Source organism: Corvus brachyrhynchos, unplaced genomic scaffold, assembly GCF_000691975.1.
Source record: "Corvus brachyrhynchos isolate BGI_N302 unplaced genomic scaffold, ASM69197v1 scaffold70, whole genome shotgun sequence".
In the NCBI taxonomy this organism is placed as follows: Eukaryota; Metazoa; Chordata; class Aves; order Passeriformes; family Corvidae; genus Corvus; species Corvus brachyrhynchos.
The window spans coordinates 7,251,575-7,263,571 of NW_008236217.1; the positions used below are offsets into that span (position 1 = coordinate 7,251,575).

At 37.1% G+C, this 11,997-nt stretch overlaps 1 protein-coding gene across 10 annotated transcripts in view; it reads right to left on the reverse strand.

Annotated features, from left to right (window-relative positions):
• Nucleotides 1–577: 577 nt before the first annotated feature.
• QKI (QKI, KH domain containing RNA binding) overlaps nucleotides 578–11,997 on the reverse strand; it is a 155,648-nt gene continuing 144,228 nt past the window's right edge. For 5 of the 10 annotated variants that reach the window (XM_017746118.1, XM_017746137.1, XM_017746120.1 and 2 more), the window contains one exon: nucleotides 10,596–11,034. In XM_017746118.1, the coding sequence (XP_017601607.1) occupies nucleotides 11,018–11,034 (17 nt within the window). In that variant the 3' untranslated portion in view covers nucleotides 10,596–11,017. Of the gene's footprint in view, nucleotides 1,891–6,200; nucleotides 11,035–11,997 lie in introns of those variants that run through there. The other 5 variants (XM_017746105.1, XM_017746123.1, XM_017746109.1 and 2 more) reach the window with 2 other exon arrangements.

Here is an 11,997-nt window from a genome sequence, read left to right on the forward strand (position 1 = left end):
TTTCTTGGTTCTCCCAGGTCTCAAGCGCTGTCAGTGCTCCCCACATCTACATTTCACTGGCAGAGACAAAGCAGTGCTGTTTCCCAAAACTGTATCTCTGTCCCTTTGCCTCTCCTTGGACTTGCCAACTGTGAAAAACTGGAATGCAGCTCAGTCCATCCTCAATGAGCCTGCAGGATTCAGATTGTTATGAACACAATCATAGAATACCAGATTGAAAGGGATTGCAAGGACCATCTAGTCCAACCTTTTTTGGTAAAAGCAAGGTCTAGATGTGAGCTAGTATGCTGTCCAGCTGAACCTTAAAGGTGTCCAAAATTGGAGAATCCACCATTTCTCTGGGGAGATTATTCCAATGGCTGCTATCCTCCCTGTAAAAAAATTTTCTCTTGCATCCAACCAGAATCTTCCCAGGAGTTACTTGTGCCCATCATTTCTTGAGATGGCCATCCCTTGAGACAGCACTACTGGTAGGTACCCACTGAGGTGATCTGGTTTGAGACTAGGACTCAGCTGGCCTACAAGATTCTGCAAACTCTTTGTATCATGGGTTTGACTAAGCAAGAAGTCAGAGGTATTTTGTTTTGCTTTCATGCTTTATTCTTAAGTACATTCATGATTATGAGACACTTGGACATTGTGATGATACCGGAGTACACTCAGCATTGTACTGCTTGAGCACTCTACAGACTCGAATGCAGCCATCCACAGCTTGCACTCCACTGGGGTTCTCCTGTTAGCCTCATTTCACTGACAGGAAACTGAGGGACAAAGATGCAGAACAAGAGCGCCAAAGGTACTTGAGTAAAAAAGTAGCTCTCATTATGGGTAGCTGGGGAATGCAAAAGGCAAAGTTACAGCCATACATGCTGTGTATGTGGAAACAGGGAGAAATATGTCCAAGAGATGGACCCAAGCAGCCAAGCTGCCCAGCTGGTTACTGTGGGTGTGGTGGAAAGATGGGGATTTATCAATCAGTGCTTTCCCTTCTGCACTCAGGCAGGTGTATTGTCTCTGGGTACCAGGGGTTTTCATTTTTGCTGATGTTGTTGCTTGAAACCAACAAAAGACAGTAAGGCTATGGTGTTTTCTTTTCTGGAAGACCATAAAAACGATTCTTTTGATGAAAACCTAGGTGACCACACTCCGTATTTTGATACATCACTTCAGGTGATGGTGGTACTTTGTGGATTTGGCTGCAGGGGTCTTGCCCAAAACTGCACAAATCATCAGCAATGAAAGAAGCATCTCAAAACCAGATGTTCCAGACATTAGATTTATGCCCTCACTATGAAAATATTTCTCTTCCATCTGCTCATATGGAGTCATGTGTATGTAAAACAGGCTTTCTAAATAGTGTACACTTGAACATCCTGATCTAGACCTGAAGTCTTGCTTGTTGTCTTTCTGTAGCAAGAACGACCTGTGCCACCTCGCCATCCTAATGAAGGGAGCATTTGTCTATGAAATGCAAGACAGCATGGAAGGGGGCAGGGCAGAACCTTAGAATAAAAGAACAAGAAATTCAAATTAGGCCGAAGAAGGGAAAAATTTCCAACAGAGAAATTAACAAGCTTGCTTAAGATAACAGGAAGATATGGTAAACCAGTTCTTCAAGGACTGAGATAATTTCAATTTTCTTCACTTAAAATTCCAGCCTACAGTCTCTGATGAACTTCTTGTCAACACAGCATGGGCTTGACAGTGCTGCTCTTGTTTAGGGTTGTCTCCTCTTCTTGCCTCATATAAAAGTCCAAAGTAATTTTTAGTCATCTGTTCAGGGCAGGGTTCAAAGCTCTGACATTATTATTTATCTTCTTTCAGTCCACATTGGAATACATTTCCTATTTTCTCTCAGAAACAAAGCTGAAGATCTGCTTCACTCATTGCCTTTCAGGGAAAGAATCAAAATTATCTTATCACTAAGGTTATATAGGAAAAGTCACACACGGGCATGCAAGCAATGGCCTTGTGGCCCCCTCAGCAGTACTGGATCCACTCTTCATGAAAGATCATGAAAATGATCCAGAGATTTATTAGAGTAGTATGCATGTGAAGGTCTCCAAATTGCACCCTAAAAACAAGACATGGAATTTGCCACAGCAATTAATATGCAGTAACATCTCCAAAATGGTAACGATGTTTGAACTTTTGATGATTCTTTTGATGAACTTTTGGTTAGCAGATAGGCTAACAAATAAACTGAGCCCCCTGCATCACAAATCACAATGTTTTACCCAGTATCTGAGGTCAAGACCTTAAAAAGGCTGTGCTCTATGAAAAGGCACAGATGTAGGAGTGATCTGCAGTATCTTGTCATTTCACTACCTCTGAACTGCTCAAGGTACAGTCTTACTCTCATGAAAACCACCTTGTCTGGAAATCGTAATTGGAAAGGTGTAGAAACTAACAAGACAAATATTACACAAACATTTCATTGTGGGTTTCTAATGCACATAACACAGTGAGCCTCTAAAACAGTGATCCCAGTATCTTTATCATGTATTAACACATTTCCTGTAACACTCTTGCCCACTCAACCTGCCGTTTTACTGAAATAACTTCAATTAAAAAAAAAAATCCCTTTAAAACACTGCTCTACAGACTGATACATCTGTCACGATATTAAAAAGGCCTGGATACAAAAGATGGGGTTTCATTTTCACGTGAGTATAAAAGCAAACTAGAATCAACACTGAACACTTGTTTGCTCAATGACTGACCTATGACAAGAGGACCTGGGAACTTCCTATCTTCAGGCAGTGGAAGTACCACCTGCTTAATAAAGGCCACCCTCAGTGAACTGAAAATCTACAGAATTCATTCTGAAAAGGTTCCACAAACAAAAATAGTTTCTCTGCTTAGCCTCTTGTCCTTGTAAGGGGCTTACAAACACATGAACTTTAGAGAAAATAGCTTCATTTACTGATAAGCTGCTGAAATGATGCAGTCTTGAAGAGTGCCATTATTTGATGGTTTTTTTCCTTGAACCTCACCTCTGAGTTTATTCACGTTACTCTTCAAAGTAGTAACTGTATTTATTGCTGAAGATGAAAACACTCTAAAAATGCTGTGGCAGAAATTAAAAAGGACAAATATATGGTATATTACTTTGTGAAAAAAAAAACCAAAACCCCACCCCTTTTTTGAGAGTTACTGATTATTTGTGATTGTTAATTTTTATCGAGTTCAACTCAACAGGAACTGGCTGTCAGTTGTCTACTTTTAACTATTTGGGAACTTCAGAGGGGCACCAAGAAAACAGTTGGATAAAGTCTCTTTCTACGTTTGCTGGTAGACGTGAATGCCAACATGAAACACAGTAATTTCTGACCCTGCACTTCATACTCTTCGCTGTGAATGTCTCTCATTATTTTGACACTGATAATGGTTAAGTTTGTATTTCCTCAAGGGAACTACAGTAACTGTAGTAAAACGAGGAGCCATCTAGTAAGGTCAGGCCATCCCCCATAAACATACCAAACCACACAGACAGTGCTGGTAGAATGGTGATAAAGTCTGTTGATAAAAATTTTCCAGTCTTTAAACTCCACATCTAATTTTAACTTGTAGACCTATAAATGCAATTCCTAAAATGAACGTGACCATAAACAGGTATTACTGACTTGGTGCAAGAGGTAAGGAAGGTCAGCACAATTCTGTTCTCTAGGGATCTGGATGGATGAAGGAGGGGGTTTACACAGTGCAGCCAGAGACAGCACAGCAAGTGAGGCTGTGCCCACACTCCAGACCAGGACTGCAGGGCACAGGCACCTGGCACTCAGAGTAACAGCAAAGATGATAGGGGCTGCTTTACCTGCTCGAGTGGCACATGCCAAACAGCATCCCTACATTCTGTGAACTTCGGAGTTCAGCTAGCTCAGACACACCTATACACCACTACTTTGGTGAGACTCATCATGGAAGGTGTCTTTGAAAACTAATTATGCCAAATTTTTCATCCTTGCTGGGAGTGCAGAAGGGTACCTTAGCACTGGCATTTAGCCTCCTCTCCCCTACTCAACCAGATTTCTTAAGATGCCACTCTTATCTACTTCACTTATTTCTGAAGCAAACATTTTTTTATTTAAGCAGTATGAAGTGGAAGGAATTTTTAGCAAAGAATACCTTGATAAAAGAAATTGTCCTTAACTAAAACCAGGCATAATCACATAAATGAAAGTGTAGAACACCATAATCTAGTTCTTCTCCAAAGTGTGTTTCTCACCAGGTTCACAGTAGGTGGGGTGGCAGACATCTTGATTTTTTACCGTAATCAGAAACCATGCCCCAAACCAGTATGTTAACATTATAGTAAAGTAACACTCCTCTTTCTTATTTGCTCTGAACAATTTTAACAGTTATGCCTACAAAATTACAGTAACATCAAAATCACTTGGTCATCTTCGAGAAATTTATAGAATTGGTGCATCCACATATCCATATGCAAGATGTGTATTGCACGTTTATGGTATATAATGCATACTTCCTTCGTTTACAGTTACAAACAACAGCATAAAGCAAAATATACCCTGATAATTGGACAACCATGAAAGTTTAAGCCTCTTCAACAATTAACATCTTTCATAACACTGCTAGAAGCATTAATGAAAATTTAAGTGTGAAAAATGTACATTCTTTATTCTGTTGTTTAGATACAGAATAAAATTTAACTTTTCAGAAAATAAAACTATAGCTATAGCATTGAGAGCTGTCAGTTTTCTTTTGAGGATAAAGTACATGCACCTTTTTCCAGTTACTTTATTGCACATAATGTACAGTCATAAATGGTGTTTATTTACATGTGTTTTGGCAATGTCCATGTTTGCTTTTCCCCTCAGAATACATTATTTTGCACAAACAAAACCTCAAATGTTTCACACAAACTGCCATAGTACAAGTCAAAGCATTTATGTATATATGTCACTTTGTTGTTGCTGTATTTTCAATTAATTCTACAAAGAGTTTCAGATCTCAGCTAATCTTTGCCTTGGGAGGCAAAGTCCTCCCAGTTAGTCTTGTTGTCAAAGACGGACACCCAAACTGCAGGCACCAAGAAATTAGGACTGTAACCTGCTGTGCCTAAGCCCCAGCCCCTATGCACCACCTGCAATTAGTGCGCAGGCACAGAGAAGGAAGAGCACTATACTTTCGTCAACCAGTTTGATTCAACATTGATTACCACGTGCTAACATTATGGGTCATGTGTTATTTGGACAGTATTCCAGTGTTTTAGAAAAATATATCAAGCATATTAAAACAAAACAGAAATTCCAGGAAAAACCATGTACTTCCAGCCCTAGGAATGTGTTACTCAGATTTCGTTCTGTACAATGCGCTATTTCTGATAACTGGTATTTTTATCCAGACACAAAGAACTCAGTTTCATATACTCCTAAGTATGTTTCCGCCAAGTTAATTTCTAAATGGATGGTAACACACTTCAATGCTTCCCTGCTTTTTCAGGGCAGAAAACCTTTTAGTGGTCCCCCTCACAGAGTACAATCTGGCAATAAACCTTTCGTTACATGTAGATTTTTGACACACATTTAAAAGGTATGTTCAAATAAAAGATCAGTATTGTCAGTACACTGAACATATGCTCATTAAAAATATCTGAAGTGTGTTCTTGAAGGCACTTTATAAAACGCACAAAAATACTCTAACTGAAACCAAATTTGGTGTACTTTGGTACAACAGTTCACTTTTAAGATGTGAAGAGCACTGCTCAGAGTTTACTTTGAAAGGCCTGATGATATTTTTATTTATATGCTGACCTAATTAAAAAAACCCCAAAACCTAAGATAAATCCCACTTTATTGGATCAAAGAGCAATTATCTAATTGTCTTGAATGTATGATCTTTCAAATGTTAAGACAATTTAACCTCAGAATAATAAGAAAGAAAAAGCAGCTAACTTCAGTGATTTAGCAATATTGAAGTCATTCTCAAATTCAGTTCTAAAAACAGTTCATATCTTTCCTGTAAGCAGGCAAAGTAAAAAATAGTTAAATTTTCAGACAGGCACTCAGGTAAGTTGAGAAATGCCTTTGGTGGACAACAATAATAGTGTATTATTTTGATTTTAGAGTTTCCCTATTTTTTTCTGTCCTTCAGCTTTAAAGTACTACAAAATTTACAGCAACTTTCACTATGGCATATACTGAAGAATGAGATGAAAATGCACTGTGGACAAAGTATGACAGTAGTTAACATCTATTGATAAAAATAAAAAATAATAAAAATATTACAGAAAAGCAGTAGTTCTCAGAATAGAAGTATTCTTCAATATAAAACACTAAAGTTTTGTTCCATCTGAATAGTTTCACCTATACTGGATAGAGTACTTCACCAAACTGTGTGCCTCTGATAAAATTCTTTAAGATTATAAATTATTTGCACTGTAATGACACTTGTTCCATTATCCAGTCAAAAGGTCCTGATATTATCTGTTGTAATTACCTAATATTCTTATCATCTGCCTGTGGCTGAGTTTTAGGATAGCAACATGATCTGTTGAATTTTAAAAAAAAAATTCTGCACAAGTGAAACTATTCAAAAGGTATTGGTATTTCAGCTCTACCTAAAATTTTTCTAAAACAAAGAACTACATGCCATTAGAAAACCAACAAACATCATGAAAGCTAGACTATTTTTCTCCATAAAATAAAGATGCATAAAATTTTAATTACTAGCAATACTGTGAGAACTCTATTTATACAGTTTTATATAGCATGTATTTCAAGATAAATAGTTTGAAACGTCATAAATTAAAGGAGGAATTTGAACAGATTCAGACTCCTCATCTGGAATTTTACTATCTATAGGAAAAAAATGGGACTTCCAGGAAGAAATCCATCGACATCTGAGAAGTTATCTACATCGAGGATGTCCCTTGATATTAGTGGTAATTACTGCCCACTCAAGGTTACAAATCCAGGAGAACTACCTGGGAAATATGAAGGAGGCTCAGATAGTGTAGTTCTAAGAAAGGGGAAGCATTTCTGTAAAAATATTTGCATAGATGTACATTCAAAACAGCATTTTCACAATTTCAATTCCCTGCATTCATGTTGCTCCAGTCATCCACAGGGATAAAGATCACATAAAGGCAGCTCTGGAATTTGAAATGGATATTGCTTGGTAATTTAGTGAAAGGTGTATTTTTGTACTTTCTGCAGTCATTAGGAAAAAAAAACAGTTTGACCTTTGGCTTACAGACGTTGTACTCCCCTGAGCTAGGCAATACTGACAGACTACAGCAGAAGTACCATAAAAAAAAGTTACTTGAAATAGCATGGCATAAATAAGGCACTTTTGCCAAAGGAAACCCCCAGGTTTTGTATTTCAATGTACAGCAGTTTTATACAGAAATATTTTCTGCTTAGAAATGTCACATGATGCAACAGTGAATCAGGTGCCAAAACCAACAAATCACAAATTACTGTGAGATTAATTGCAACCTCTGAATGGTTCAACAAAGAATCAAACTGGTTTCTGTACACCGTCACGATTTACCAATACACTGGCATCTTTTGCTCTTTTGCTGTGAGCCAACAGTAATTATTTTAGAGAAAGAAAAAGAAAGTGTGGAATTAGTAATGCAGATGCTGAAAGGCAAGTGGCGAGACACTACAAGAAGAATGCCTCAAAAAATGCTACTTTGTTCCCATTTCTACTGGCACCTATTCCCCAAGGTAAAAGGCCAGAATGACCAAAGCCAACTTAATAGTAGTGTGCAGAATGTCAGCTGACAAACAACACAAAAACAAGTCACGTTGTGTTATCTGTGGTCACGTTCTTCAGGGTTAGTCCAGTAACTCAAGACTTTACATTCTTCCGTCTTTATTTGTTTATTTTAATTAAACATGTAATGGTTAATAAACAGACATAGTCCAGAGTTAGTAGGTTGGTATTATAACATTTATTAAAATAATGCTATGGGTTAATAGAAACAGCAAAGAACCAAAGAATTAAAATGCAAGCTATGTAAAAACCCAACTAAAACCCAAATATGTCTAATGTATTCATCCAGTAGCTAACTAAAAGCCCAAGAAAGACAACACTCCCAATATAATAAAGTACTGCAAAACAATTGGCAATTTTTCAGTTATCAAAATTGTGGGTTTTGCATTTTGTATCCTTTTTTCTCAATCAGGAAAAAAATTCTTTTGAATGTTATATAACATACATATAAAACAAGATAGAAAAATACATTATAAACTTGTAACAATGGCTGTAAATACATTATCTTACATGTTTCTCATAGGCAATAGGTTGGTTATGGTACATACATAGCATGAAACTACTAAGATAATAAAGAATAGACAAATATATGTCATCTGTACGGTTACATACAAGCGACACTCCCATCTACCCACTCTAAAAAAATTACATAATACTGTCAGAAAGAAGTCTTAAAACTACTTATTTTAATAAAGAAAAAGTCATTAAAGAATGATAATACTGAGAACCAAGGCATTCAGAGATTTCAAAAGTCATGCTTTTAAGTTGATCCAAAATTTTGTCAACTAAGTTTTCAGAAGTTTGTTCAGAGCAAACATTACTTTCACATGTCACACATCTATTCCATACACTTCCCCTCCCCCCAAGTAAAAGACCTTTGATAAATGTCTAAAATGTCCAGGTTTTATCATAGTTGAGATGAAACTGGATCAAATACTGGTATTGTTTTAGCAAATCTCTCTTCAAATGTTCGAGTGTCGCAAGTTTATTCAACCAACCAACCAAAATAAAATCAAAATGGCACAGCATATACTGTAAATAAAATCAACACAACTGTATGTGTAACAGGAAGACAAAGCCGGTGGCACAATAAACAAAAATCTAGCTGAATACGAAAGGATGAATGTCTATTGCATAGTAAATAAACTGATAATTATTTCCAGGTGAGACAAGATGTTAGATGAGGTCACCATGCAGGTGCTTAAAAACGTAAGCCCTCTTAGCTTACTATTGACCTTTCACTTGGAAGCTGTGAAGATTTGCAGGAGGAGAATAAGTTGACAAGAGGGGAATAAAATTATCACCTGATATTTGCCAAGTTTAGTACTGAGCCCCACAAAATAATACTTAACGTTTTCAGAACTAAATACTGTGCGTTCAACAGCTTCAGCTCTTGCAATTGCCCAGCTAGTCGAACCTCATGTGGAAACAAGGGTTAAAAATAAAGTATAGCTGGACTTCAAATGGCTGAAGTCCCTCTCCTGCTTATCTTTTGAAGAAAAGTCAATGGGCCAGATCTAACAATAGTCAAAGACGAGCTGAAAACTATGCAACTTCCGTGCTGTTTGCCACTGCAGGAGCTGCTTGTGAAAACTGGGGACGTGAAAACTCGCTAAGCACTTTCAGTTTCATTATCCAAAGAACATCTGTTTTCTGGGTGGTGCCAAAGCCTACTATAGTTGATGTATATTTATTTCAACCAAAATCAAGAAAACTCCTCTCCATCCCTGAACAAAAATGACATAACTTCCAGCTCTACAAACATTTGTCAGCTAATAATCTCCTTTAGCATGAGACAGTCTGTATCACAGAACCCTTTGGTTTACGTTGCACAAGTACGGCATTTACTATGATTTAAAAAGTAGAGTGGTTGAAATAATAATGGGCTGGTTTGATGAAAACTTAGCAAATACTTCACTTAATGAGATTTTGGCAAAGTCACATCACACTAGTATGGCAAAAATCAGGTAATTAATATGGTCAACTCATCATTTGTCTTCCCTCACAGCTTCTTTCACATACTGGGCGACTGAGTGGCATGCAGTAACTTGTCTGAGGGAGAAGCTGATTATACAAGACATTTGACTAAATGACCATGAAGAAAATAAGGCACTTCCTTTTCTTTAGACTTATTCCAATACTTAAAAAATAAAAAAGAAAGACTAAAAGGCTCTTTTGGTCTTTTGTTTCTTGACAACCACCAGAAAAAATCATTTAATGAAATAAAGGGTTTCTTTGTTCTTTTTTTCTTTTTTTATAACACTTGAAAGTATAAAATGCTACATTTCCAAAAATATATTTTTTTTCTGCACCAGCACCCTTGTATAGTAAAAGTATCTACTTTTTTGTTCATTTTGTTTCAATGCACTACACTTTATCTACAATTTCATTACATGTATACAGCAAATAGGCAAGCATGGCTTTTACATCCTTAATGAAATTTTTTCTATACAGGGAGGTTTAAAAAAAATATTTGAACAGTTTGCCCAGTAATGTGACACATAATGCATGTACCTTGTTCTCATGTAATCTTCCAAGGAGATTAAAATATGGTTAAAACAATTTAAACTCGTATTTTGCTTTAATAGTGTTGCTGTTTTGTTCTCTGCATTAATGTAGTTCTGAAAAGTCATCATAATCTGCATTTCATGGCACACTTTCCTTTAAAACGTCCAATTTGGCAGGCAATAGAAAAAAGGCTGCAACATCTGCCCTTTGAGGGCACTGGTAGTGACTAAAGAGCGTATCAAATTTTGAATACTTTTTGGAATCCCTTCCCCAATGACATCCCTGACCAAAGGTTCATGCATGATGCATCATCACACAGTACATTCAGAGAGAGCTTTGACTTTTTTTTTTTTTTTTTTCTGAGAAGAAAAATATTCCTAGAAGTCTCTCACAGTAACTGCCTCTGTCATCGGGTAGTTAAGGGACATCTGTCTCCATCTCGTGTGAGGCCTCCTTACCGTTCGCTTGGGGCAGGACACTAGAGGATGATCAGTGCGGAGGGATGAGTTGGACCTTATTGCTTTACTACTATTCAGTGCAGGTTCTAGAACCACTTTCACCCAAACAGGAGAACAACAAAAAGCGGAGTTGGAGGACAACAATTTCTTTGTCTGTTTTGTTAGATGGTAAGACGAACGGACAAGTGCCCCAGCTCGCTGCACTGAAGACAGGCAAGCAAAGGCGTTTACCAGTTAACTGATCAGCAGGCAGGCATGGTCAGGTCATCATTGGGTGAAGAGTTCAGAGGTCAGAAGGTCATAGGTTAGTTGCCGGTGGCGGCTGGGTGGTTAGAAACAAAAAAAAAAACAAAACAAAAAAAAGAAAGAAAAGATAGAGAAGAGATTAGTTCCAGCTAGTGACGGCTTAATGACAACATGAAAACTAATCACAACTAATAAAAAAAACAAGCATGTTTAATTCTGACATACTGATCGACACCACCATCTACAGAATGCAATAAAATCATGACAGCCCTCCATCATGATTTGGACATGTGAAGGAGAAGCCCACTCCCACAAAACCGGTTAACAGGAGAAATAGAGATAAAATATGACTAACGACTAATGGTTAGTAGCAGTCGATGAAGGAAATTGGAAAACAAAAAACGATGAACAGTTTTTGAACTGGGTAGAAGATTTCTGGAACAACAGTCAGTGCACAGCATCAGTATCTGACTGCTATTAAGCATTAGTACCTCCCCAGGTGCAAGCATTAAAGCAACTATTAATGATGGATGTGATTATTAATAACTGGTTGTTAAAAGAATGGAGTCATCTAAGGAATTCTGGATTTAGAGAAACAATTTGGTTCAACAAACTATGGGCCAAACAAAGGGTTTTTGTTCAATAAATTTTTTATTGCCTTTCATTTATTCTATTTACAAACAACACGGAATTTCTTGGCCTCATGATACAAAGCAATACTAAACTGTAGTCTAGCAACGTAGGCATCATCGTGGAAACCAGGAAAACGCTCAGCCTGCTACTATAGCCAGCATTTTCCCGTTCGAAATACTATTTTACACATATAGGACACTTATAAAATGCACTTGCATGTAAACACTGTAGAAGTCCTGCCATTTTAAAGTCTATACTTAAAAAGCTCTAAGTACATGAAAAAATAGAGAAAATATCTAATTGATACTAATAAGGCATTTTAAAACTACAAACAGCTCTCTTTATTCATTTTCAAAGCTAATACTCTGCAAATACAATAAAATTTTACATTTCATATACATTCCTG